At 38.9% G+C, this 25,845-nt stretch overlaps 2 protein-coding genes and 1 long non-coding RNA gene across 5 annotated transcripts in view; 1 reads left to right on the top strand and 2 right to left on the bottom strand.

Annotated features, from left to right (window-relative positions):
* Window positions 1–8,123, bottom strand: part of psmd1 (proteasome 26S subunit, non-ATPase 1) — a 35,034-nt gene extending 26,911 nt beyond the window's left edge. Inside the window, exons 1-16 of one of the 2 annotated variants that reach the window (XM_028028020.1) lie at window positions 7,940–8,123; window positions 7,348–7,391; window positions 7,081–7,154; window positions 6,762–6,931; window positions 6,374–6,582; window positions 5,925–6,068; window positions 4,095–4,321; window positions 3,929–3,989; window positions 3,700–3,825; window positions 3,510–3,598; window positions 3,343–3,421; window positions 3,085–3,258; window positions 2,854–2,965; window positions 2,292–2,488; window positions 1,847–1,942; window positions 1,369–1,433 (exon numbers count right to left, since the gene is read on the bottom strand). In XM_028028020.1, coding sequence (XP_027883821.1) covers window positions 1,369–1,433; window positions 1,847–1,942; window positions 2,292–2,488; window positions 2,854–2,965; window positions 3,085–3,258; window positions 3,343–3,421; window positions 3,510–3,598; window positions 3,700–3,825; window positions 3,929–3,989; window positions 4,095–4,321; window positions 5,925–6,068; window positions 6,374–6,582; window positions 6,762–6,931; window positions 7,081–7,154; window positions 7,348–7,391; window positions 7,940–7,955 — 1,883 coding nt within the window. In that variant the 5' untranslated portion in view covers window positions 7,956–8,123. Of the gene's footprint in view, window positions 1–1,368; window positions 1,434–1,846; window positions 1,943–2,291; window positions 2,489–2,853; window positions 2,966–3,084; window positions 3,259–3,342; window positions 3,422–3,509; window positions 3,599–3,699; window positions 3,829–3,928; window positions 3,990–4,094; window positions 4,322–5,924; window positions 6,069–6,373; window positions 6,583–6,761; window positions 6,932–7,080; window positions 7,155–7,347; window positions 7,392–7,939 lie in introns of both variants that reach the window. The other variant, XM_028028018.1, reaches the window with a different exon arrangement.
* Window positions 8,124–9,369: 1,246 nt separating this feature from the next.
* Window positions 9,370–13,844, bottom strand: LOC114151454 (uncharacterized protein C2orf72). Of its 2 annotated transcripts, XM_028028670.1 has the most exons (3): window positions 12,990–13,844; window positions 11,385–11,501; window positions 9,370–10,200 (listed from the first exon to the last, which is right to left on the bottom strand). In XM_028028670.1, exons 1-3 carry the CDS (start codon window positions 13,711–13,713, stop codon window positions 10,112–10,114), a joined length of 930 nt encoding a protein of 309 aa, XP_027884471.1. In that variant the 5' UTR covers window positions 13,714–13,844; the 3' UTR covers window positions 9,370–10,111. The 2 variants fall into 2 exon arrangements, with proteins under 2 accessions (XP_027884471.1, XP_027884472.1); XM_028028671.1 differs by lacking the exon at window positions 11,385–11,501.
* Window positions 13,780–20,086, top strand: LOC114151455 (uncharacterized). The gene is made up of 3 exons (XR_003596946.1): window positions 13,780–13,865; window positions 17,028–17,148; window positions 18,846–20,086. It is a non-coding gene; the product is annotated as an uncharacterized LOC114151455 (long non-coding RNA).
* Window positions 20,087–25,845: the final 5,759 nt, after the last annotated feature.

The raw sequence follows: 25,845 nt of genomic DNA on the forward strand, positions 1-25,845 counted from the left end.
TCTCCAAACAGCATTATCCAGAATCAGTACTGCATACATTGATTTATCCGCAATGTACTGTGCAACCATACATGTATTCAACTGCAGCTAATTATTTGTATGCATACATCAGATGATGACATTTTTCAGGGGCAAAAATAATTCAAACACATAAACACTTCTAGTTTAGATTAAACTCAGCCTAACTGAGAAAATAGGATTAACGAGAAAGAAATGCCCAGTTTACACAGAGGTAAAAACGAAGCAGAAGAAGAAAGTGTGATCCTTGCTTAGACCTCCGACTCCTTTCAAGAGCTCCATTTATTTATAATGAAAGAGAGAAACACGGTAGACTCAAACTTGGAGTTGACCTGATTGCCTGGTTGTGCACATGACTAAATGAGTCATTGGGGTTGGAAAAGTGTGGACTAAGTGTAATCCTGTGGTTCATGAGTCTTTCTAAACAAAGGAGATTTATGGAGGTTTTTTCAAGCAGTAAATTGATTACATACACCATCCAGAACCTTTTTTGGACTTCAGTGTGTACACACTGATTTTTATTTGACATGCCATTAAACAATGCTTGGATTTAATGATAAAATTCATAATAATGTAAGAGAGAAAAGCACATATAAATACAATGCCTGGCAAAGATATTAAAGGTATTCACATACTTTATTGCTTCCACTTTTTTCTGCATTGCGACTGTCACAATGCAAACCCTGAATGTTTTTTATTGGGATTTTATGTGATAGATCAACAAAATCTCATTCGTAATTTTGAAGTGGAAGAAAAATTACAGCTTGTTTCCAAATTTCATCAAATAAATATCTGCAAACTGTGCTGAGCATAAATATTTATCTTCATAACAGCTGCAGGTCTTTAGCAGGACTTCTCAACCAGATTTCAACACCTATAGTCTATAAATGTATCCTTAATAAAATGACTGCAGCTCAGTTAGATGGAGAGCCTCCGAACTGCAGTTTTCATGCCTTTTCACACAGCATGATGCTGCCACCGCCAAGTTTTACCATAGGGATTATTTCTGTGCAAGTTTTCTGCAACATATAGCTTCTTGCAGGCAAGCCAGAAATTTTAATTCAGGTCTATCTGGTATAAAGAAGACATATATATTTGTTGCTGTGAAATAGCTCTACTTTCTGCAAACTGTAAAAATAAAAAGTAATGAAAACATAAAAATAAATCATAAATTGGTAACTTATTCTCACTCTGGTACCAATCACACCAAAAATACATTTTACTAAAGCAAACCTTAATGTGGTCTTAACTTTACAAGACAATGCATCACTTTGATTAAGCTGAAAAAGGCCTTTATGGAAAATAAAAAGCGTGCTGGTGAAAGCTGAAGGAATTAAAATGGGATCCTACCTGAAGAGGATGAAGCCAATGGACTCGACAGCAGCTCTTCTAACGTCATCGTTCACGTCACTCACCTTAATTAAAATAAGCAGAGTAATTAGATCAAGTGCAAAGAACTGACCTCTTCGGTTTTAGTTTTAATGATGTGGCTTCTCATAAAATAAGCAGCTCCACTGTCACACCCATGCACAAACTTAGCTTGCAGAGAGCACCCCCTACAGGGCAACCAATAAAACATCAGTGATTCAGTATAAAAACTTAGCAGCAGGAACAAATTTGATTTTTTTTCTGCTTTGAACATAAAGTTTCTGAACCTTCAAAAAGAATCGTGAAAATGTTTTTAGAAACGGTTTAGATCAAACAGAAATCAAAATATGGTTAATACAGTACAGTATTCTCTTTTAAAAAGCAACTTTGCATGTGTTTTACAGCCAGGTGGATAAACCCGTCCACCTGCCAGTAGGAGAGCTTTACAGATGAAACTCACAGCGACATGCAGCAGGCGTCGGATGGCCTTGTTGTTCCCAGAGCCGCAGTATGCCATTCCAACAGTGTACATACCAGATCGCCTCAAGATGGGGTCCTACCATAAACAATGACAGAAAGCAGAGAGTTGAGCTGTGTTTGTTTGGGTTTGAGTCCCTTCCCACCGCTAACTTTAACAGAATGAAACCTGGCACAGAGTACAAAGCCTCACGTGACATAAAGTAAACAGTCTGCTACAGAGTGCTCAATACATCAAACATATGTGCAGTGCATCAGCCTAATAAAGAATAATGGCTTTTAGTTTATTCTCAAATTGTTTAATGTCCTCCACATTTCCTCCTCCCATGATAAATCAAGCAAGTTTATATAAAATCTACTGGGCAATATGTATTGTTCTGTTTTAAACAACAAAAGTTAGTTATCCTCTTAGTGACTCGAAGTCAAACCTTGTCTCTGCAGAGGCTCTCGATGAGGGCGTCGGCCTCCTCCATGCGTCCGTACATGACCAGAGCAATCCCCACAGCAAGGCCACGCAGGATCTTCTCGTGCTGCGTCTCCTGAGCGTAGCCCACCATGTCCTCGATCGCCTGGGCCGACTTGGAGCCCAGCATGACCAGACCCAGAGCCAGGCCTGCAGCTTCGCCTGGAGTTCATATCAAAAAATCAGCATGCTTTGTTTTGAACTTCACCTCATTAAACACATTGGTATAAAAAATAAACAAGTTCTAGGGCTGCTGTGACTCACTGACATAATCAATGAGGTAGAGAAGAAAAATCTGTTGAAACATCATATGTATCGCGATATACTGTGCAGCCCTAGTTTGTACTGAATAATTTATGCGTTTCATTTTGTTGTAGCGTGAAATAGCCACCAAATTTTGATGTTAAAAAATAAACTAAAATATTTGGGTTTTTTGAGAACAAATTATTTAGAATTCACAAAAGTTCTTATAGTGCATTTGCTTCGCCAGAAATGACAACAGTGATTTGGTGATTTCAGCAGCTTACCAGTGACGGCGTCATCCTGGTAAAGGTTGGACTTCAGCAGGTCATAAACATCCTGTCTGGCTGTTCCCAGAGCAGCTAAACCTAATCCAAGGGCTCCGCCGTGACGGACAATCTACAAAAGAAAAATAATTAATCCAGACAATTAGGAAAAAATCTGTTTCTCAAGCAACATTATATATTAGATTCTGAAAGGAAATAAACAATATAAAAAGATGGGGGGAAAAACCTTACATCATTGCTGGCATTCTTGAGCTGACCGAGCAAATAATCAATGATGTCCCCACCATGATTGGCATGAATGAGGCCCAGAGCATACAGGCCTCCTCCCTCCTGGTAGGCGGAGCCGGGGGAAGTGTCTTTAGGCAAATAAGTGGCCATTAACTGGAGCGCCTCTTTCTCATGACCCTGAAATTCAAAGTCATATCACAAATTTAAAGGAGCTAACAGATTAGTTGTTTCAAATTTCACTTTATAATGATTCAGTCTTACCTTATGAATGACACCCAGACTTGCTGTGGCTGTAAACTTTGCCCAGTTAGTGGCTCTTGCTAACCACTCCAAGTTTTCTCTATAGGAGAAGAAAATTTAACTTGTTTAAAATGAAATGTGCTGCACATATTAAACTTTAGTGTCTTTTTATTTATGTATTTTTTTACCTGAGGAACTGATCACTTGTGGTTCCTGTGTGCATAAAGGAGTTGGCGATAACTGTAGCTGTGTGACACACCGAGTTTCGAACTGCGTCCTGCAGCACCAAAGAATTAAACATTAAGCAAACTTTAACAATGTGTCAATCATCTGAACAAGTTTGCAGCAGTTTCTGGGGTTCATCTCAGCATTTCCTACCTTTGTGTTTTTCAGAATCATCAGATCTGTGTTGTTATTTCGGATGAGAAACTGTAGGTGTAGCTCTATGGTCATCTCCCCGCTAAGAATTTTGATCATTTTGGCGTTCTGGTCTTTGGGTTCTTCCTTCTAGAATGATTCACAGAGGCCATGAGGAAAACTGAAGTAACAGTTTTCATTATTTAGACAGAAAAAAAGCCAGCATTGTTACACAACATGAAATGCTTACAGTTTCTGCAGCCTTTCCAGCTGGTGAGCTTCCAGCCTTTTCATCAGTCTCCATTGCTTCACTGGAATCCCATCAAGAAATATTTTAATTAATTTCAGTTAGTTTACAAGTTATTGGTCAAGCTGGCCAGAAAATGTGAACCTAAATATTTTTCAGCTCTTTGTACCTTTCCTTGTCTGCTGTGGGAACAGTGCCTGTGTTTGTGGAGCCAGGCACCGCAGGGATGGGCGTTCCTACGGTGTGCAGGTTCTGAATGACAGAGGACAGGAACTGCTGGCTGGCGCTTTCGTAGAGGTCGAAGCAGATCTGGTAGGCCATTAGCAGGTTGTCCTCTTTTACTAGCTTCTCCAGGATGTCGCTGACAGCCTGAGGGTCATCCAGGAAAATCAGGCACTAACGGGGAAGAAAGAAAGCAAAACATTAAACGTTGGGACTGTTCAGATGTTATGTATGGAACTAAATGGAGAAAAGATTAGTGTTTGATTGGGAGGCAATAAGGGATCTGGGTTTTATTTGTTGCTGTTTAAAAACAGTAAAATTGTGTTTGTATCACAATGTAAAATAGATCTCTAAAAGAACTATATATCAGGATATTTAGGTCATAGATTATTTTTGGACAATTTTTTCCAATTTTTCTACAACCTTGCCAAATATAACTAGACAAGAAAAAAAAACTCAAAATGTTTTTAATTACTTTTAAGAGGAGGGAGATAATAATACTGATGCATCTGTGCAAGAGCACAAAACAGCTATACACAGAGCGCATTTATATACAGTTATAACAAAAGACTTGCAGCAAAAAAGAAAAGAAAAAAAGAACAAGAAAACGCCTGGACAACTTGAGAAATGTACTCTGCTCGCCCCCTGGAGGTGTGCTGTGGTAACTGGAACCAATACCTGCAGATCCATTAACTACTATAAATTGTGATGTTGAGACCCCCTGTTTCAGAACTGTTCAATAAATTCCCCAGGGAGATTTGGAGGACAAATTAATACTTCAAACTCTTTGCTGTCAACAAAACATGTACATGGATGACAAGACCCAAGGCTTGACAGAAGAACATTACACAAAGCATCACACTGGTTCTACAGCAGGGGTCTCAAACTCCAGTCCTCGAGGGCCGCAGTCCTGCAACTTTTAGATGTGCCTCTGCTGCACCACACCTGAACAGAATAATTAGGTCATTAGCAAGGCTGGGAGAACTGATCTACACAAGGAGGAGGTAATTAAGCCATTTCATTCCAGTGTTTTGTGCCTGTGGCACATCTAAAAACTGCAGGACTGCGGCCCTTGAGGACTGGAGTTTGAGACCCCTGTTCTACAGCTTCTTCCCCGTCATCTACCTGCCGTTGTACGTCCCTCCCAGTAAGGGGTGCAAAAACACCCCACCATGTATATTAAGCCAAGAAAAGCACTGCTCACCAAACCAAAACAACTCTATACATTCCTGATGGATTTTATGGTTTTAAAATGCATCAGATTCACAACCTATTGTCAACAGAATGATAACAACCCTCCATCGAACCCCAAATTCCCAATTTTAGCTAACTCTGTCTTTTACATGTGTTTTTTCACACTGCATGGAGTATGCTGCTATAGGTCAAGATGCCTACAGTCCTAACCTACCAACTATATTAGCATTTCAGCTAGATTTCGGTTTTAGCTCATTTTAGCTTAGACACTGTTGTGACCATACAGTTTAGCTTTGTAAACTGTGTTCCGCACCAATTTCTAAATCTCTTCAGGTGGGATTTTTGCATTGACTGAAAGTGTTCACTGCTATTCTACAGTTTTTCTGTTTGCATTTTGCAGGCTTTTGCTTTATTCCGCTGCTCCTGTCTATTTTTTACATTTCTGCAGTTTACTTTAAATTGTTCTGCAATTTTCATTAAAAAAATATTCAGCTTGTAGCATTCATTCAGCATTTTTGCAACACTACAATTTTTTTGTAGTTGTTGTTAAGTTCAAGTTTAAAGACATTTTTACTGCAGTTACCTGACAAACGTTGATGAAATCTGGTTTCTCCAGATTCATGTACAACTTGACCAACACCCGCAGAACCTCGTTACGGAACTTCTTGTTCTGCATCAGGGACATGCAAACCTTCAGGCTGTAAGCAAGGAGGCCGCTCACATCATTCTGAAAAGGACAACCAAAATAATGAATTAATATTACCAACAAATCTAGACAACAACAAAAAAATACATACAAAACAACTATAATGTAATGTCACAAGACAGAGAGAGAGAAAAAGAGAGAGAGAGAAAACACTTTCACAAGTTAAATTTGATTAAATACATCAATATTTGCAGAACAAATCTGACCATTACTTGAATTTTTGATCTAAAAATGCAATATATTTCACAAGATATAGAGCTATTAGGAAAGGTTTAAATTTGTAGTAAATATTACCAACTGTATATGTGAATGACAAAGGTACTGACCGATTCAAGGATGGTCTTCTCAAAAATGTCAAGACGCCTGGTCTCCAAGGCGATGCCAATAGCCTGTTTGTATTTGTGATCATCTAAGCAACGCAGGAACATCTTGTTGACGATCCCCTCAAGGCGAGTGTCGATGTCCTTCTTCTCCTCATCCTCCGACAGCTCAGCATTTTCCACCCGCAGCTTGGTGTAGTGATCAATGCACTTGGCTGAACAGAATAAAGGGAATACATGCATTAACTCTGCCTGAGTAGGAGTAATATGACACAATATGATTTTCACTTCCACCAGAAAAACGACTGTGTAAACATTAACAAATAAAGATCATCATCTCACTATGTACTAAGTTTTACAGTAATAACAGAAGAATTCTTGTTTCATCACTCACCGATGATGGTCTCCACATATTCGGAGTCATCTGTAACACTGAAGAGATCCCCAGCTCCGAGGGCATAGTTCAGGGATTCTTCAAAGGCCCCAAGATGATAGAAAACCTTCGAGGCCACCAGGGCAGCAAATTCTCGGCTCCGAAAAGATTCATCCTCATACAAGACCTCACTGGACATATAAGAGAAGTAGTTTTATTTGACAGAAAAGGGAAACACTGAAATTCACATTTGTTTTTCTGTAAATGTTTACTCCGATTGTACACTTATGTTCTTGCTGTCCCGTTTTCATCACATTCAAACTTATTAGTTTATACTTACATTTTATCTACAGATCCTGAAATCTCAGCCCAGAAGTCGTTCACAACGGAGTCTAGTTTATGCAGAGCAAACTCCTGCAAATTAGACAAAAACATTGCTTACAACTTAATTCATATATTTTAAAGCTTTAACCAAAAAAGAAAGGAAAATCTTTTTCTACTAACTTTTTTATAAAAAGGTCTTATACTAAAACATGAACTGCAAAGATTTTCAGAAATGTTTACCATCTCAGTACGTCTGACAGATTACTGTGCAAATAATATTTACCTTTAGCTTTGGCTCCTCTTCGTCAAGGAGGGAAATAATCCCAGCTTTGTAAAAGACAAACACAAAGAAACTTTAACATCCTGAATTTCTGCAAATGGAAAAAATAAAAATAAAAAACACTCCACCTCCCCACGCCCTAAGCAACATTTAAGCACTTGGTTTCCTAGTATGAAATACAGAAATGTTTACTTTCCATAAGCAGTAAAATACAGAGAGGCAGTAGATTATTTCAGACAGCTAAAATATTTGGTGCCGCAACCCCCACACATGACTTTGGCAAGTAAAGGACAAATATTTCAATTCCACAAAATTTGTTGTTCATTATGATAGAAATGAACACAGCTGAGGAGTTTGTGACAGAGTGATTAGTTCTCATGTTTTGGGGGAAACAGATTATTTCAGACAGTTGAAATATTTGTTTCCCCAAAAATAAATATTTTACTCCGTTAAACCTATTTGAACCACATGAAGCCCTCCAGACGGCTTGTATTGTCCGCTGTCACCGGTTGCTAGTACCGTGTGACTCAGCTAATTCAATGGCAGCTAGCTAAAGTTAAAACTACAAAATTAAAAACCTTCTTCTGAGACTCACCGGCAGATGTTATCATGACTGCTTCTCGAATAAATCCCCGGATCCACTAATTAGATTTAAAAGGTGGACGTATTCACGGGTTCTTGGAGAGAAAATATAAGATTTGCTATATGTGTAAACGCTCTGAGCCAGCTACACTTCTTTTTGTCCAATAATATCGTAAGCCCCCGTTGGAAAGGACCTTTGTTAGCTGGCCTCCCTTTTGCCTGATCATAAATACACACGATAATATTACTTTATTTGTCATATGCTCATTATGTCCAATAATTATCAATAAATAAAAAAATTAATGAGGAAAAAATAATAGTTATTTTGTGTGTTTTTTTATTCAACTGAGTTTGAGTGTAATTGGTTTATAGAAAGGCATTTTTAAAGACGACCTCTTTCGTTTGACAAGACTCCTCCTCTCCTACATCAATCAATCAATCAAATTTTATTTGTATAGCACATTTCAGCAGCAAGGCATTTCAAAGTGCTTTACATCATTACAAACACTTATGTACATGCTACATAAGTTATGTTAATTTGCAGAAGGAGGAACTTTTAACCACAGATGTTAAAACATAATAACTACTTGCCATGTATGGTGGATTCCACAACAGATTCAGCACCTACAGAATATTTGTACTAAGCGAAAGGGGCAGGGGACTATGGAGCCACCATCCAAGATGAAACATCCAAGGTCCAAAGATACATCAGAAAGATGGCCCCAATTAAGAGACAAAGTGCTCTGTGAATGTCACATGACAATTAAAGTAGAAGAGACTTAGCTGGATGAACCATCATGGAGGAAAAAACTGTCTACGGAATCCACCACAGACAGATAGCTAAAGCAGCTGAAGTGACCACATTCTAATAATAGCTAGAAAGGGCAGGTCTGAAGAACAGTGCAGAATCACTGATCAATCAGTGCAGGAGGCGTTGAGCAGGTGAGCAGTACAGGTCTAATCTACCAGCTGTAGGCCACTGGGTTTGGCTTGTTCATTTAAGCTCAGCTTTCAAAAAGATGTAGTTTAATCACAGTTAATTCATAATGTAACATGGGGGACAATTACTTTTTCTTATATACTGTTCCATAAGATACAGTCATATTTGTCTCGTTTGTCTGACTAAAAATACCTCTAGAAAATAACAACCTCAAAGCGGGTATTAAACATATTTTTCATTATGCCTACATTTTGGTATGTAAAAAATATTTTTTATTGGTCTTATAATATTTTAACTTTAAATGTGAAGTTTTTATTGTCTGTAAGTGGAAAATTATCTTAGATAGCAGCACTGAAATATCTATCTATGTTTAATTATTCTACATAATGTGTTTCTACTTAGTGATAAGTTCCTAAAATAAACGGGCTTTTCAAATTATATATTTTTAATGGACCTAGTTCAACACAACAACTATATTTCACACACACAAAAATCCATATCGATCCATGTTAAAGTGTTTTTATTCATAAAGACAGTTAAACTGACATTCTAAATAAATACTTAAACTTTAAACAGTTGCATTTTGTTCCTGTGATAAACAATAGTTAAAACAGTACTTTGTCTAAGGCACAAAGTTCTACTAAAATAAAAGCAAAAGCATAAACAAAATCACATTACTTCACAGCATTTAAAAAAATGAGCCCTTTAAGATGTCTGGGTCATTTATTTTCTGTGCAACAGATGGAGCTCTTCTGGGTTCACAGTGTCACCTCAGACAGTGCAACAAATTAAACTTAAAAAAATGGAATAATATAGAGCCGTGCATCATTTAAGTGTTTAAATTAAAGTATCATGTAAAAAACAAAAGACTTCAAGAAGAAAGCTCACTTCGGTTCAAGGCTGTTAAAATAAGAGTTGACTTCGTTGTACTAACAACCAGCTATTCTGTTGCTCATTTCAACATGTGCTTATTTATGTATTACACCTCAGTTGATCTCATCAAATACCCTGTTAATGTGGTGTTACAGTAAAACTATACAGATACAGTAAATCATCTTGAGGTTATTTATTAAGAACAAGTTGTCAGGCAGCATCTTTCAGGGTAGAAGTCTGGTTGGCTCAGTGGTCATAGTTTCAGCATCATGTAATAACCAGGCTGTTACATGACATAATGTTTTTTTTGTTGAACTTCCACAGTGAGGATGTCCACAGTGATAGGTCTACAGCTGGCCACATGTATTAACATCAGTGGTCCACTGCAGCTTTCACATGAGGTTCAGCAGCGAAGACGCCAGTTTTCAGAGGGAGTCCTTCGTCTGGGCTCCCATCTTCGCCTGAAATGTTCAATTAAACCAAACAAGATTTGTTTTTAATTAAGTCACCATTTATGGCTTTAACAGTTTAGTCGTGAGAGTTTAGATGTAACTACACAGATGTATTTTCCATTTGTTTTAACTAATTCAGCTTCTCTGCTAGAAAGACCAGAATGAAAGCAAAAAACTATAAAAATAGACCAACACAACGCAGTGAATAATTGTAAAGTGGAAGGAAAATAATATGGTTCTAATTTCTATTTTACAAATATATATTAAAAAAATTTAGAATGCATTGTTATACTTTACTCTGATAGCCCTAAAAAAAAAACGTTATGGAGAAATTTAAGGCAAGCTTAGGTTGTGAAACAATGCTCCAAATTTTAAACATATTCCAAAGATTTGTACACTGTCTGAATAAAAGCGTGGTCCGACTGGAAACCTATAAAGATGTGATCACCCCTCTAAGCCATGCCATCTCTGAAGGAGCTGCAAAAACCCACAACTCACGGATGAGCACTTCACAAATGTGAAGGGCTGGCAAAAACAAATCCACTGTTTAAAAAAACAAGGAGAAGTTCTATTTATAGGTTGCCTTCAGTCATGCAAAACGTCTTCTATGTGAGGGAGAAAACAATCACACACACATTCTCAGGTAATGCTGCGCCACACCATGCTATACTTAGTGTTGGCAGCATAATGCTGTGAATATGTTTCCCCCCTGCAGGCTCAGGGAAGTAGGTTGCTGGAAACATGGATGGAGCTCAACACACAGCCAGAGCTGTAGCATGTCTGACAACAGCCCAGTAAAAGTCCAGGCCTAGCAGTAAATGAGAATATGTGCCAAGAATTGAAAATTCATTTTCACAGAAACTCTCTATCCAGTTTGGCTGACCTTGAAGCTACGCTACAAACAACAACGGGCAACAATTTCAGTCTCGGTTGCTGGAGACATTTCCATAAAGGCTTGCAGCTGTAACCGCAGGGGATTCCACCGAGAGTGGATTCAGTGAGTACAAATGCAGGTCACATTACGTTTTCATTCTTGCACCATGCCATTTTTTTCACTTCACAGTTATGTTCTCTTTTGTGTTGGTCTATGACAAAAGTTAATGACCATAAGTAATTAAGACAACCCTACATAGGTTAAGCTAACGAAAGGACATAATAAATAAAACATAATTTCATAAGTATAACGCTGCCACCTTTTGGTTTGCAGTTCGAAGATTTGTTGTTGGTCTGCCTTGTGACTTCTCCCACCTGAGGCCTGAAACAACACTGGATTGGCCACAAAGTCTGGCTCCTACTTTCCCCGGCATTATCTGAAAAGTAATAATAAGAATTTAATGGTCTGGCATCACATCCAAGAGCCTGATTGTTTTATGAATCCTGCCTTTGTTCGATGGACTTTGCAACTATGCCTGGGAGGGGAAAAGAATGTGTGCAAAAATGTGTGGTCTTGTGAATGTCACACATTGACCCACATGTCACGGTGCATGCTGGTCTGCTTTAGGACGATGTGGGGCCCCTCAGCTATGAGCAAGTCTTGGTCTCAACCCACAAAAGTTTCTTTAACAAATTGCAGCAGCCAGATAAAGACTCTTGGGTAAACAAACTCAGAGATTTTTTGGCCAGCTGTTGTGTGTTTGGCTTTGGACAGTCAGTCCAAGGGGCCATGATAATCTCTAACATTGTATAAATGAATTTCCAATAAATTTTAATAAATAAATTGATATAGGCTTATAAGTTTTCTTTGAAAATCTCTAAGAGAGAGAGAGAGAGAGAGAGAGAGAGAGAGAGAGAGAAACTGCTTTTAGACTCCACAAAACCTCATGGTCTGGGTAAAGTCCTGCCCAAAAGAGCCCTGCAAGAATGTGTCACTGTTATCCTAATCTTTAGTCAGTTTTAAGTCTCGAGTCAAACTAAAACCAAAACTTTTGTAGCTGTAACCAGCTACTAAGGTTTAAAATAAATTAAAAAAAATAATAAATGTTGTAGCTCAGTGACCTTCCCGTTTTTAATTACCCCAAAACACAGATGTATGTCTCTGTAAATAAATGCTTTCCAAGCACAGTATTTTATAGTTTGACAACATTTAGACCCACCTGGCTGTGAGGTGTTTAATTAACTGGATTTTGACATATAAAAGCAACATGCAACTATTTGAAAACAATAATGTCCTTCTAATTAAGCCTTTTATAGGAGGACTTTGTACAACAAATACTAAATTTCCCTAAAAGCAATTGATGCTTTAGGATATCTTTTTCATGCCTGTGTTAGTTTGGTCAGACTTTGTTATTATTTAGCCCAGAAAAATATGTTAAAAACTAGATTTTGTTACCCAAATCTCCTGTCCAAATTTAGCCAACACAGAAATATTCGAGGCAGGCTTGCCTAGCTCATACAGTATGATCAGCTCCAAACATATTTCAGCTGCATGAAAAAAAGTATTTTCACTGTTCAGGAAGCTCTGCTTTGTGAGAAAGGCCTAAAAGTCATATCCCATACAAAGAAAATCTAAATAACAACAAAACTGTGTAGCCATCAAAAACAAGCTGTTGCCCAGGGGGTCCACAATTTTCTAAATCCAGCCCTGGGGCCAGCAAATTAAGAGAGGTGGTCTCACTGCTAAAACTGGATTCCAGGCTTTGTAAAGCTAATTCCAGATATTTCACTTTTTTATGCTGCACTCAGAGGCTGTTCTTGCATGCATTGTGCCCAAGGCAAGACCTCCCGTCTGTATTCCCCATATTAAATTAAGAAAATTGAGTAATAAATTAACTTAATCTTAAATTAATTGATGTCTACACCTGCTGTTTGGGATGCAGCGTAAACAGCTTTGCACGTGTTTTTCTTGACGCTCAGGATTCTGTCTTCTGTCTTCGGGATAAAACAGCCGACCCAAATCGTGTCTGGTGAGTGTTTGCGGAACACGGAGCGCATCAAAAGCTCCAGGACTTGCGCGCAGCGCTGCGTCTCTGCGCTCTCCTGCGTGGTGTGTATTAATCCAATCAGAGCAGGCCGGGTGACCGGGCCACGCTTCGTGCGCGCCTTTACGTCCTTCAGGATCTCCAGCAGACACAGCTCGTTTGAAGTTCTGCTGATGAAGGTCTGTCTGAAGATGAAGACGATGACCGGGGAGTCTATAGCCCGCTTGGAGCTGTAAATATTAAACCTCCTGGTTGCGGTTCTCTGAGGGTTGCTCCTCGGTCGTTTCTCTTTCTCTCCCTCCTCCAAATCCTTGCGCTTCTCTGTTAAAGGTATGTCGCTGCTTTTTCCGGACTCTGCCTTGCCTTCAGTGTCGCCCCGATGATCCCTTGGCGCACAGCATGGGAGCTGTCCTTCGCCGATGTCAGGGCTGCTGTTGTGAAACATGTCACGTATGAACTCCTGAAATATCCCGACGTCATCTCCGTCCACCTCCTTACTTCCACAGACATCACTGACCAGATAAATCCTCTCCTTTCCTCCGATCTGAGCCACAGCCTTCTGAAACTCCTTCTCCTCCGCAGGCAGAGACTCCAAAACGGACATTTTACGCACGATCACGGCAGCGTGGATTTGCTTTTTATTATAATTTTGAACTAAAATAAGGCATTGAATCCGTGGAAACCTGCTCCACTGGCCGTCAGCAGAAACTTCCTCCGAGACCACAGCGAACACCAATGAGGAGGGATAGGGCGAAGGTTCGCTGCACGCTTCTATTGGCTAATATCATCGATGGGCGGGGCTAATAGTAAACGGGCTTGTTTGAAGGTGATTAGGTTAATCTTTAATGAACGGCCAAATGCAATTACTTAAGTTACATTTGCATTTAATGCTTCCTCTGTAATTCTCATGCTTTAATCACAAGTATATGCTGCATCTCAACATTTTTTTAGTATCATTGAAAAGGTTTTTTTTTGTATTTTATCGCCTTAACTCTATTACACATTTTACATCATTACAGATATTTTGAGCGCATATTTCTGTAAATTTTTACGTCTTATGAAAACCCCAAATTCAAATGAGGGGTTTCATGGCTCCATGTCTTTATTAGCTAGTATAGCTAAGAGGAAGTAGTTCAATCACTCAGCAAATCCAACTGGTTTTTCAGCTTTGAACTAAAACATGCTCTATGTCATTACTAGATCTAATCTGGGACTACAAAGGCAATATTCAAATGTTCAGGGTCTCTGAACATTTGAATATTATATAAAATCAAAACAAATTATTGAAACTTTTTAAATGTTTTAATGAAAAGGTTTTCCATGTGTTATATAGAAAATACTTTTGGTGTGGGCTCCTTTTACACAAGTTCCTGTGTTAATGCAGAGTTGCATTGAAATGGTCAGTTTGCTGCTCTGATGCAATGTAAAGGAAACCCATATTGCTCCACTACTGACCTTTAGCTCTTCTGTATTGTTGGTTCTGGGATTTCTCATTGTCCTCTTTACACCCCACTCCAGTGATGAATCAGTTTACTAGCCAGGCAGGAATAGTGGTCATTATATGGTTATAACCCCAGGTAATGGTGACTTTGGCAGTGTTGGTTTATGAACAGAGTGAAGAATGAAGAGCTCTAGGTTTTCCTAGATGATCAACAAGAACAGATGTCATGGCTCCATGTCTTTATTAGCTAATATAGCTAATAGGAAGCAGTTCAATCAGTCAGCAAATCCAACTGGTTTTTCAGCTTTGAACTAAAACATGCTCTATGTCATTACTAGATCTAATCTGGAACTACAAAGATAAATGAAACATTACAAAAGCAGCCATAAGCACTTCCTGGGTCACTACATCAATGGAAAAGATTCCAGTTATGTTTACATGGATTTCTGTGAAATTCTTTAATCTTGTGGGACGGCTGTTGGTGGATGATGAAATCTCCTGCCGCTCACTTTCTTTACTTTCACAACTCTCATGGTGAAGAGTCCCGACTTCTGCCCTATGTTGTAGATATCAGGGGTCTCAAAGGAAAGAAGAGACACACAAAACATGACAGTCACCGTAATGTAGACTTTAACCTGCTTTTGTTAAAACATCCTCAGAAATGTTTCACTTTCCTGCAAGATCAAAAAGCTGTTCGACCTGAAAGCCTGCTGAGTTCTCCTGACTCTAATCCTTTAATCCACTCACGCCAGGTCTGTAATTAAATGGACATGTCACTCTAAAATACAGCTGATTTCTTCATGTGGAAAACCAGATTAAGTTAGTGAAGCTTCAGATTTCACCCATGCGTCTGTTTCGTAATTGTTTACGAATGAACAAATGATAAACTGTATAGTTTGACTTTGACTAATACAAAGGAGCCGGTTTTTGGCCTTTGGACCTGTCAAACATTGACTGGGTGGGTGCTGCAAGGGCTGTCTCACAGTTCTTTCTGCAAAATCTTAACATGCTTACTTTATTACACCGAATAGGAGAGAGCAACAACAGTGCTGTGAAAAAAGTGTTTTTCCTTAGATATTTCATCTTTTTTTTTTACGTTTTGGTCACATTAAATGTTTCAGTATGTTGTTATGTTGTTGTTTTTTAGAGCCATTTGTAGGTGGACTTTAGATTACTGCTCTACTGCACAGCAAAAGAGTGCCTGTGCTTAAAGTTTTTATCTGATGATTAGATATTCTCCATTATTTACTGTTAGAGCAAGATTCATGGTTCCATCAATTGTAACAATTTTTTCTGGTCTTGAAGCAGCAAAGCAGCCCCAGATGATCACATTATCAGCATCATGTCTGATGACATGATGACATCAGAATTTGTTTGACAATCTGAATTATATAATTGTGACAAAAAAAAGTATAAACAGAAGAAATGTGAATGTGGCAAATACCTTTTCACATTGCTATTATGATAACCTTTTGCTGCAAGCATAAAAAAAATCTCCAGATACTTAGAAATAACCTCTAGACATACTGACCTCTTTGAGAAGAAGAAGCATCTGGGAGTCCAGAATCTCACTTTGTCCAATTAAAGAAACATGGAGGCTTAGGCAAACTGTAAAGAAGAACATTTGATGACTCAACAGAGAAGATGACTATCTGTCACTATGTCTGTGTTATTTTAGTCACAATAGTTAAAAAAAGAGAACAAATGTTGAAATTAAATGTTATCTTTTGACTGTCAAAGCTGATTAAATATTGGTCTTACTGAATCGACCTCTGTATTTGCTGGACTTTGTCAAATAACAAACATTTACCCTGTTATTTGGGACCACTGGGTTGTCACTTAATTGGCAAACATATGAGGTTTTTGAAATTGGGCAAAACCTCTTATGTATTTTGTTTTCTTTTGAAAATTAACTATGCTGATTACCCTTCACATCTGTCTTATTTCTTATTAAAGCACATAAAGTGAAAAGTATCAAAAAGAGCACTTTGACCAACCAATATAAATTTAAATAAGAAGTTTTATTTTGGCAATGCTAACCAACAAGACAACCATTAGTTTTGCACTCTAAAAACGGGCATTTATGAAATAGGGGTATGGAAAGGTGCTCTGGTCAGATGAGATCAAAATGAAATGCATTGGAATAAATGGAGAGCGCTAGGTTTGGAGGAAAACCCTGAAGTCGCCATCTGTGTCGGCTTAAAGGGCAATCTGAAATGTTGTGTTTTGCTGCCCTCTTGTGGTTATACTTTCACACCAACCCGATAGGAAAGAATCCATAGTTTATCCAGCTGAACTCTCAGTTTATTGGGAAATATTCAGATTATCAAATGTCAAATAGTGTGTAACATTACTCAAATATGCATTTAATTTTCCCTTCTTTTGTTGATTGTTAATTAATGTTGGTGCACCTAGATTTGAACTTGATTTAGGACACATTTTTTTTAATCACCTGTGATTTTTCTGTCTGATAATAGATCTCTGAGAGCAGAGAGATGAGAAGCTGTCAGAGTTCTCACAGAGTCTCCAGCACCAGCAGACCTTCTTGTTCTCTGATCATTATTCTCCATTATGATGTTCTGTGGAACCTGAAGTGGGGTGAGCATTGCTGTAAAGCGCATAAAAGAGAGGAAGGTTATCTATTTTTGCTTACGTTTTAAGAATCAGAAAAATTGATGCAAACATCATAGTGAGTGGGTGATATAATTCACCAGAACCTGCTTGGGTTACTTTTGTATAATAAAACTGAAAACAAAATCTTATTCCGAACTTTATCACCAAACAATAGCTTTTACTTTCACGTCGTCTGGAAACCGAGACTTGTTTTACAGATTTAATTGATACAGGCAGTTTGAACTCAAATGAGTCTGAATCACTTCCTATGATTTTGTCAATATTCAGTTCATTTAAAAGTGAGGATTACTTACTGAGAAACATGGCTCCAAAAATCAACAAAAACAACCAGTGTTTCAAATCCCTGAAGCTAAATGTGCTCTTTGTCATTGTGAGGAAAGCTAATGCAACTCCGGGAAGAAACACTGTGTTAGTGCCCCACTTTTAGACAAAACACTCTCTGACAATACTGGGTGTAACATTTCAACCTGGTTTTAACTCTTTTGAAAAAGGTTCAAAATTCTGGTTTGATTCAAAAAACACGGCTGAAAAGTGCAAGCAGTTTCTCTCAGAAGTCTCTCAATTATTAAATATTGTCCTCCCTTGTGTTATATAAACGGAAAATCTGTGCTAATAATTGCCTACATGGAAATTGATGTGCAGCACAAAACAGACACTGCACATCACCATTAAGACACCATGTAAACAAGGCTTCAGCAGGGGCAGGAAGCAGGTCAGAGTTGGTGGGCAACCAATTAGAGGCTAAAACAGAAACTTGAGTCGGGGTAAAGACTCGCCCTCCAGCAGCATAGCAAATCTAAACAAACAGCCTGAGCTTCAACTGTAGTGAATTACGCATCAGCCCACTTCTCAGTTATGATGGATTTTGTGTTTTCCAATAAAAGCCAATAAAGGTGTTAACAAAATGGGGAAAACTGATATATTTATTTTCTCAAGACAGTCATGGACTCCTTTCAGCTCAGTTGTCATTAAAACAGAAAGAACGGAAACAAATGTTTTCTTCCATTCTTTTGAATTATTTGTAAATTATTTGCTCTGCTTGATCTGCTACCCCCCACTCATGTTTCATGGTAGGCATTTTTTCTAATAAAAAAAAATCCCTTTAAGCAGTTAATGTAATTATTTTACAAGTTTAGTAAAACACGAAAGATTACAAGGTTATTTTATTTATAATAAAATTATAAATAAATTTAATGTTTAATGTTTTGTTATGTTTTTTTCCCCTGCATATCAAAGAAATGAACAAGTTTGGAAGAAATGCCTGTTGTCTTAAAAAAAAGCAAACGTTGCAGGAATCAGGAGCGGTACTAGAACTCAGGATTAAAGTCACAATCAAGATTAATATTAAGCATCAGACGACTGAACACAGATCGACCACTAGATGGAGCCATTTCTCTATTTAGAGTATGTTAGATCTGCCAGGCAAAGTCCCTGACAGATTAGAAACATCTACTACAGATTATTGCATTAATCTCAAACATTTCGGCCTTCTGTAGTGCTCAGTAAACTACAAAGTGGAACAAACAAATTATCGACCCTTTAAGTCCTTTAAAACAAAACAGGCGTGTCTTGAAGAGGAAATATTGAATATGAGTGAAACAGACTCCCAATGAGTATTTCAAGCCAGCTCATCTTTTTTTTGTGTGGTGTCATTACTACAGACTGAGTCATGAGTGTCAGAGAACATCCTGAGTGTGAGGACACCACAGCACCATCTGTGAAGGCTTTGGGACATGCGTTAGCTGGCCAAGCTGTTGATTTGTACTCTGATCGCCAGACGGAATTCAAACCGCACAGACGTCACTGAATTCCCCTCAAGAAATCTTCCTCAGTTTGAAAGTCTACCTCAAGTGTTGGCGACTCGTCTCCAGGTTGAAAGAGGGAACGTCCCATGTGCACATGGCTCGCTCTGATGAAAATACAGAGAGGTTTAAATCTTTTACAAGTGCTCATAGGTGTGTGTTGGGGCTGTGCTGCACATCAGTAGCTAAACAGATGAGAGAACTGATGCTGCACGCACACACAGGATTTGCTGAAATAAGAAATGAATTGACAATTCGGAGCTGATGGGAGGAGCATGTGGAGTTCAGTTCATGACGCCTCAAGCTGCACTGAAGTAAAAAGTAACATGAACTGCTATGATATACTTACAGTTTGATTAACCCCCCGCCCCCACAGTTTCACCATATTTACAAAGCAATAATTAAATAAAACTACTTAAGATATTGATCAGTGTGTTATATAATGTCAACACCAGATTAATTTAGTAGTAGCTTTCAGAAACATATTGTGCAGAGTGTTAATCATTTTTGTGGGTTTGCAATTTATATAGTATTACCAGCTGGTTTAGTGCTTGTCTTGCTTGCTGTCAGCCTCATAACAGACCTGCTTTTTGCAGATTGTCAACTACAGTTTTAAATTAGTGTTACTGTAATAATTTAAATTTAGTGAGTCAAGTTTATTCATATACTTTTTATAAATGAAGTACACATAAATTAAAGGTTTAAGTTTTTCTATACAAAAACTCCATCAAGTGGTTTGGAAAGGAAATAATAGTGAATAAATAGAATTAATCTTTTAGGTCTTCAGCTCTGCCATCTCCAGCTCCAGCGCTTGTCCTTTTCTCAATATCTTTTAATAATATTCTTTCCATTTCCACCATCCTGTAAATATTGTTTTTATTCTTCAAGCTACAGCATCTTGAACTTTTCCACATTTTGGTCAAGTTACAATCACAAGTCTCAATGTATTTCATTGAGAGTTTTAAGTGATAAACCAACTTAGTGCATGGCTGTTAAAAAGCACAATTTACAAATAAAAATATGAGAAGTGTGGTGTACATGCGCATTTAACCCCCTTTTACTCTCAGACTCCTAAATAAAGAGTGTAAGATTTTTGAAAACAGGCGCCTTCTTTCAGCTAGCTGAGGAGCAATGCACAGAAAGAAAACTCTGCTTGCTCCATCATTTCTCTGGCATTTGATTAAAACCTCATTAAAATTGTCACAAAATAATAAGCCATAAAATACAAAAGTCTTCCTCCCTAAATTAATTATATTGGTAAACTAAAGAGTTGATAAACTATTACAACACACAGACTTCTTCCCCAACTGATGTTCCAGTTTTAATACAAGAATATCTATGGTCAAAGTAAAGAAGCATGTCTTTAAGTGCCTGCGAGTTTCACAGCACAAAGTCTTTAAACAAAGCTTGTTTTGTTTGGACCCAGCCTCAGAGGTCATTGTGTTAAAAGTTGTAGAAGGACAGAGCTGCAGTTCACTGGAGCAATGCTCATCAGAAAAGAAAGAACCAGTGTCCTCCAGGCGTCCCTCTCTTCCAGCAAACCTCCTGGGGTTAGACGTTTACAAAGCACAACAAACAGTCCACTGGAAGCAACTTTTCCAGCCCAGCGGGCCCGGACATGGAGAGCTGGAGGGTTGGGGACGAAGGAAGGCACAGATGATTACACCTTGAATATGCGAGAATAAACCCACAGTGCGTAAAAAGTCAGGGACAGTGAGAACGTCAGAGAAAAGTGCGCAAACTGGAGTAGCCAAAAAAGATCTCTATGGAATAAGGAGCAACTAAAACTTGAAAAAAATGTAAAGAGTTCATTAAGGAGAAGAAAATGCTTGAGATGCACCAGTCAGTTAGTCAGAGTGCAGAATTACCATGTTCTTCTAATTAGCTCTGTATAAATATAATACATCACTATAGTGACAATAAATACATTAAGTAATTAATTCATGATCTGGTAACATATCAAAAATCAGTTTTGTTTTCTCTTAAAAATGTCCAATTTCCTACAGTTAACCTAAATAACTGCCTCAATATGTACTGTGATGTGGTGCACTTTTTGAGTTTAATAAAATTCAAATAAGAGTTAAAGACAAATGTTTTGATGGCTCTGTGAGGATAAACTTGTAATTTTTTTCATATTCTGTTAAAGGTATCTGCCTCTATCAGTGCAACTCAATATTTTATTTTATACTTCACAGAAAACCAGATATCAGAAAAAAAACTAACCTAAGCTTCTCTGGAGAATATGTAATGTTTGCAGATAGCAATGAGTAACTTAATGGAATGAAAACACGTAAATTACCAACGTATTTTAATATTGTAGGACTAAAAACCTAAATGTTGACCAACCAGCTTTTCCTCCAAACTTACAAATATATTGCCATTAAAAACATCCTTGAAAGCCACAAACTGCAGCTTTTCCATAAGCAGATATATTTTTTAAAGATACATAAGAGATCATTAGTGATTGGTTGGCTGCTGCAATGCATTATTTTCAGGATTTTGATTGTTCTAGGCAATGCATCGTCATCATCATCAGCAATTCTCGTAAAATGAATTTTGCAGAATGAACATTTAACTCTCTGGGGGGTCATTCCTTTTTGTGCTCCACTTGTGCTTTTTTTATTTTTTAATTTCTATACAATATGCTATTTTTTTAAACTGGAAACCACTATTCAACATGATTGAAAATATCCTCAATTTCTGGCATCTAGGGGGATGTAGGCTTTCATATCACATCGCATTGGTAGTGTTTTCAATAAATGTATAATAAACAGGAGTCAGATATTTACAGGGATATTACTGACCTAAAAACTGAAAAATTGATGTTGGTAGGGCTTTAGGCAAGCTGAAAACAACAAAACAAGGGTAACAAAGTCTTTAGTTCACAATTAATACAAAATGACTTTCAACGTATAAGCAAATAACCTCACATCAGACTTACTCTATATGCTCCTATTTGTGAGACCAAGTTTTAGAGTTGAAAAATCCTGACAGATGAGCTGACGTTGAGCTGTCATGAACCATTTCCATGAGAACACAATGACGACGGCGTGCTGTCGAGGTAATGGCCTTGTCTGAAAATGCTGCCGTCCTAATATTTTTTAAAAGTCTAAAACATCGGAGGACCTTCGGCTGTCTGGTGACGTTTTATAATGCAAATTTTGTAGATGAAAGGCCAGGTTTTGAATTGCTGGCCTTGGCCACATTAATTGAATTATATCCTCAAAACTCCAGGCATGCAGTCACATAAAAGAAAGCAACAGAAAGACATAGAAAAGGCCCCAATCATTGTCAACCTTCTCATCTGCAAGAAGTAACTTTGTATTCTCACAGCGGGCGCAACGATTTCGACAAAGCAAAAGTAATACACTCAGATGCAGGTCTTTATTGTCTTGGCTTCGGTTCCACCCGCAAGCCACAGAAAGTGAGAGGAAGCAGGGAAAACGTCTAGCAATGTGCCTAATTCACCAATTACTACCTCTAATTGCTGCCTCCTGAGGAGAGGTTAAAGAGACGAGCCAGTGGCTCCCTGGGTGCGGCTGACTGGCTTTCTGCCAAAACGTCATCCATCCCGAGGCCTAATCGAGTTATCATATCAACAAATCTCCCACCAGGGGCCCCACAGTTGACACTCCCAAAGAGACACCCGGAGGGAGGCTACAAATTTCTAGCAGTGGGACACTGGAGGAGACGTCAGTGAAAACTACCTGCAGCTCCAGATCGGACGCCCCTCTGAGGGACACTAACTGGACACTCAGTGAACAAGTGGATGAAGAACGCATAAAATTTAGTGAAGAGGTGGGGGGTGGATGCACTGTGGCATGTTGCAGAGTTTAGAGGTGAAAGAAGCCCCATGTGGTGGTGTCGGAGGACAGGGGTCAGATTTTAAGAGCCAGTCTGGCCTTGCCTGGGGAGTTGGTTAATCTACTGTTGGCGTGGGGTCAGAGATGCCCCTCTGCTCTCATACATCTTCACTGACAGCACCGAACTGTCAGAAAAGCTCCGCATTTGCTCTGTTCATGGGAGAGCAAATCTCCACCCTCACTGACTCAGGCCGGTGTTGTAGCAACTATCTAAGAACCGATGATGGGTTCCATCAATCTGTGTATATTTTTTTTGTCTCATTTTGGAATTACAGCAGGGATCTAGCTTGTCATAAAAGTTCAATTTAATTACCCGCTGACATAGAGGAGGGGATTTTGTTTAATTTTCAACAATAGTAATTGCTGTTTATGTTGAGAATGTGTGTACAGTTTAGCAGAAAACCATCATGTGAAATAAAGAGGTTGGATTAACTTGGTTTGTGTTTAATGGTGCCTGCTTATGAAATCTCAGGCAATATAAAACCACCTTTATTCATATGAATCATTAATTGTATTTTATTCCACATTCATTAAAGTTTCCCACAAATGGTGCATCAAGATTCACACCCCCCTTGAACTTTGTTCTTTTTGCATTTTGTCCCATCCCAATCAAAAACTATATTTTATTAGGATTATATGCAATAAAGCAACTCTAAGAAATACACAGTTGTGACATGAAACGGTTTTATTCTGGCAAATAAAAAACTGAAAAGTGTGCCATGCATTTCCACGGAGTCGAGGCGTCTTAGAGTCACCTTTCACTACAAATCTGACAATTTATTTTTTTTTGGTATATGCGTCTATCATCTGTGAACATGTAGACACTGGTTTCTATATATTGCTGGTGGCAAAATAGTTCAACCTAAGTCAAATTGAATGACAAGTTTTTCAGTGTTGCTTCACATTCTCTAATTTGTATTGAATTCTGGACTTTGCCTGGACTATTTTAACATGTTAAAATGCTTTGACCAAAACAATTGACTCTTAAAGTTTAGTGACATCTCAGAAAACGTCTCAAGGAATCAAGATCCTGGACAAGGATGATGGCCTCTGTATATAAAACGACCACTCTACCACTACGCCACACAACCACCGTGTTTTAATCTTTTTTAAAGGGCAAAAAAAGAAAAAGACATAAACGCTGAACTTATTACTTGGAACTACATGATGAGTTGACGTGTGATTTTTAAAAAATAATCAAGAAATGAGCTGAAATGGAAATGCATGTTTAAATCATTGTTCTGTTGGAACATGATCACTTTTTGCTGGGTTTTTTTTCATCCATCTTCCATTCATCTCAGTTTTCTGACCCTGGTCAATGAAAAGGATTTCCATAGCCTGATGTTGCCACCACAATGTTTCACAGCGGGACTGGTGGGTTCATGTGGGTGTGCAGTGTCACTTTTCATCTGCATATATCATAAGGTGCATCAGTAGATGGCTCAACAGGGTATTCTTTTATACTTACTTCACAGTTATGTGTTGGTCTGTTCAGGTAAAGTCTCAATAAAACAAGCAGAAGTCTGTTGCTGCAACTTGATAAAATGTGGAGTGTTGATATTTGGCAAAACTGGACATCTATGTGCTGATGGAGCGTACAGGCCTGAACATTCCCTGAATCCACAAGGATTTTAAAACAAAGCAATGGGGGTGAAGCCTGGCTCAGCAGACTCTCCGCACACACACAGCCACCCGCACACACGTACACCACCTTTATGATCTTCACCCGCATTCGCGATGCTGATAGTGGAGATGTAATCAGATGGGCTTTTGTTTTGAGTGCACGATAAGATTCCTATCACACTTGAGTGCTGAGATGAGGCCCTGTGAAGTGCAAAGAGGGCCTCTAATCGCCCTGACCTGCTTCGCTTGTTACTCTCTCTCTCATGTGCTCATTAATCGAATTAACTATTCATCGACAAGTGGGAAGTGCACTGAATTAGTCTCTTCGCTCTGCTACCTCTCAGCCCTAAGAGTCTCCGCAGTAGCATGATGACTGGTTTCCATTGTTTGAGCCTCCGTCTCTTCAGTGGAAGTGGGGGATTGGCCAGGGCAGGTATGGAGCAACCACAGGGGGGCTAACCTTTGACCCTGTTTGGGAGAGGAACTTGGGTCTATCCAGCCACACAATACTTCCAGCATATAGCCTTCTGTGGCTGCCTGCTGCTACCCACAATTAAGTCCTTTGCTGGGGTCTCACTGGGCAGAAAGGCCCCCTGGAGCGCTGACTGCTATCCGGAGGTCTTTCACCACTTTCCCCCTGATCCAGCTCCGGCTGCCATCTATGAGGAGAGGAAAAAACTCAATAACGGAGAAGACACAAGGGAAACAATGGTCTTTAGAGGGGCATCTTAACCCGCAGCAAACAGTGTCAACATCTGTGAGGAAGCCCACGGATAGATGGACTCTGTGTCCGCCACAGCCAAGAAAAAGGTCTTTCCTTGTGGGCAGTCAAAGTGAAAAGGCTACAGTGTTGTTCTGTCACATATGAGAGGGATTTGGTACCCTGTCTTCTTTCAGCTGGAGTTGATGCCGGAGAAGCAATTTGGTCTCGGTGGAGAGCCGGGGCAGAAGATGAAGCAAAAGCCTGGAGAGCAAGGGCCTTTCTTCCCATGGCCTGCTCCTTCTGAGGGGTGAAAAAGATTATTGTCAAACACATTGAGCAATGAAATGCATCAAAGTCGGTGGGGAGCGTGGCCCGGATTGGGAAAGTGAAGGGTTGATGTTACGAGGAGGGGAAGAACACGGACACATGTAGCGTGTTTGCATGTGTGTGTGGAGGCCACACACCAGCAGAGACGCGTGGGAGTGGATTGGATTCTCATGTGCCGTCTGGGAAAGACACTGTCCCTCTCTCTGCTCCTCTATCTGCTTCCTTCTGAAATGTGCAGTCTGCTCTCATGTGAACACACAGCTAGGATAAAGAGTCTCTTCATCTCCCTTTGCAGCCTCTCTCTTCCATCCCGAAGTGAAAAGGATTCTTTCACTCAGGCCCC

This window comes from Xiphophorus couchianus, chromosome 9, assembly GCF_001444195.1.
Source record: "Xiphophorus couchianus chromosome 9, X_couchianus-1.0, whole genome shotgun sequence".
Lineage (NCBI taxonomy): Eukaryota > Metazoa > Chordata > Actinopteri > Cyprinodontiformes > Poeciliidae > Xiphophorus > Xiphophorus couchianus.

Bases quoted from the DNA above. Each gene is read 5' to 3' on its own strand.
- LOC114151454 (XM_028028670.1), bottom strand. From the start codon at position 13,713: ATGTCCGTTTTGGAGTCTCTGCCTGCGGAGGAGAAGGAGTTTCAGAAG. The intron at 11,502-12,989 runs GTGTAGACATCA...ATTACTTTTCAG, and splicing joins CGCTGCATCCCAAACAGCAG to ATAATGCCGGGGAAAGTAGG. The intron at 10,201-11,384 runs GTGGCAGCGTTA...TGAACATTTCAG, and splicing joins TTCGAACTGCAAACCAAAAG to GCGAAGATGGGAGCCCAGAC.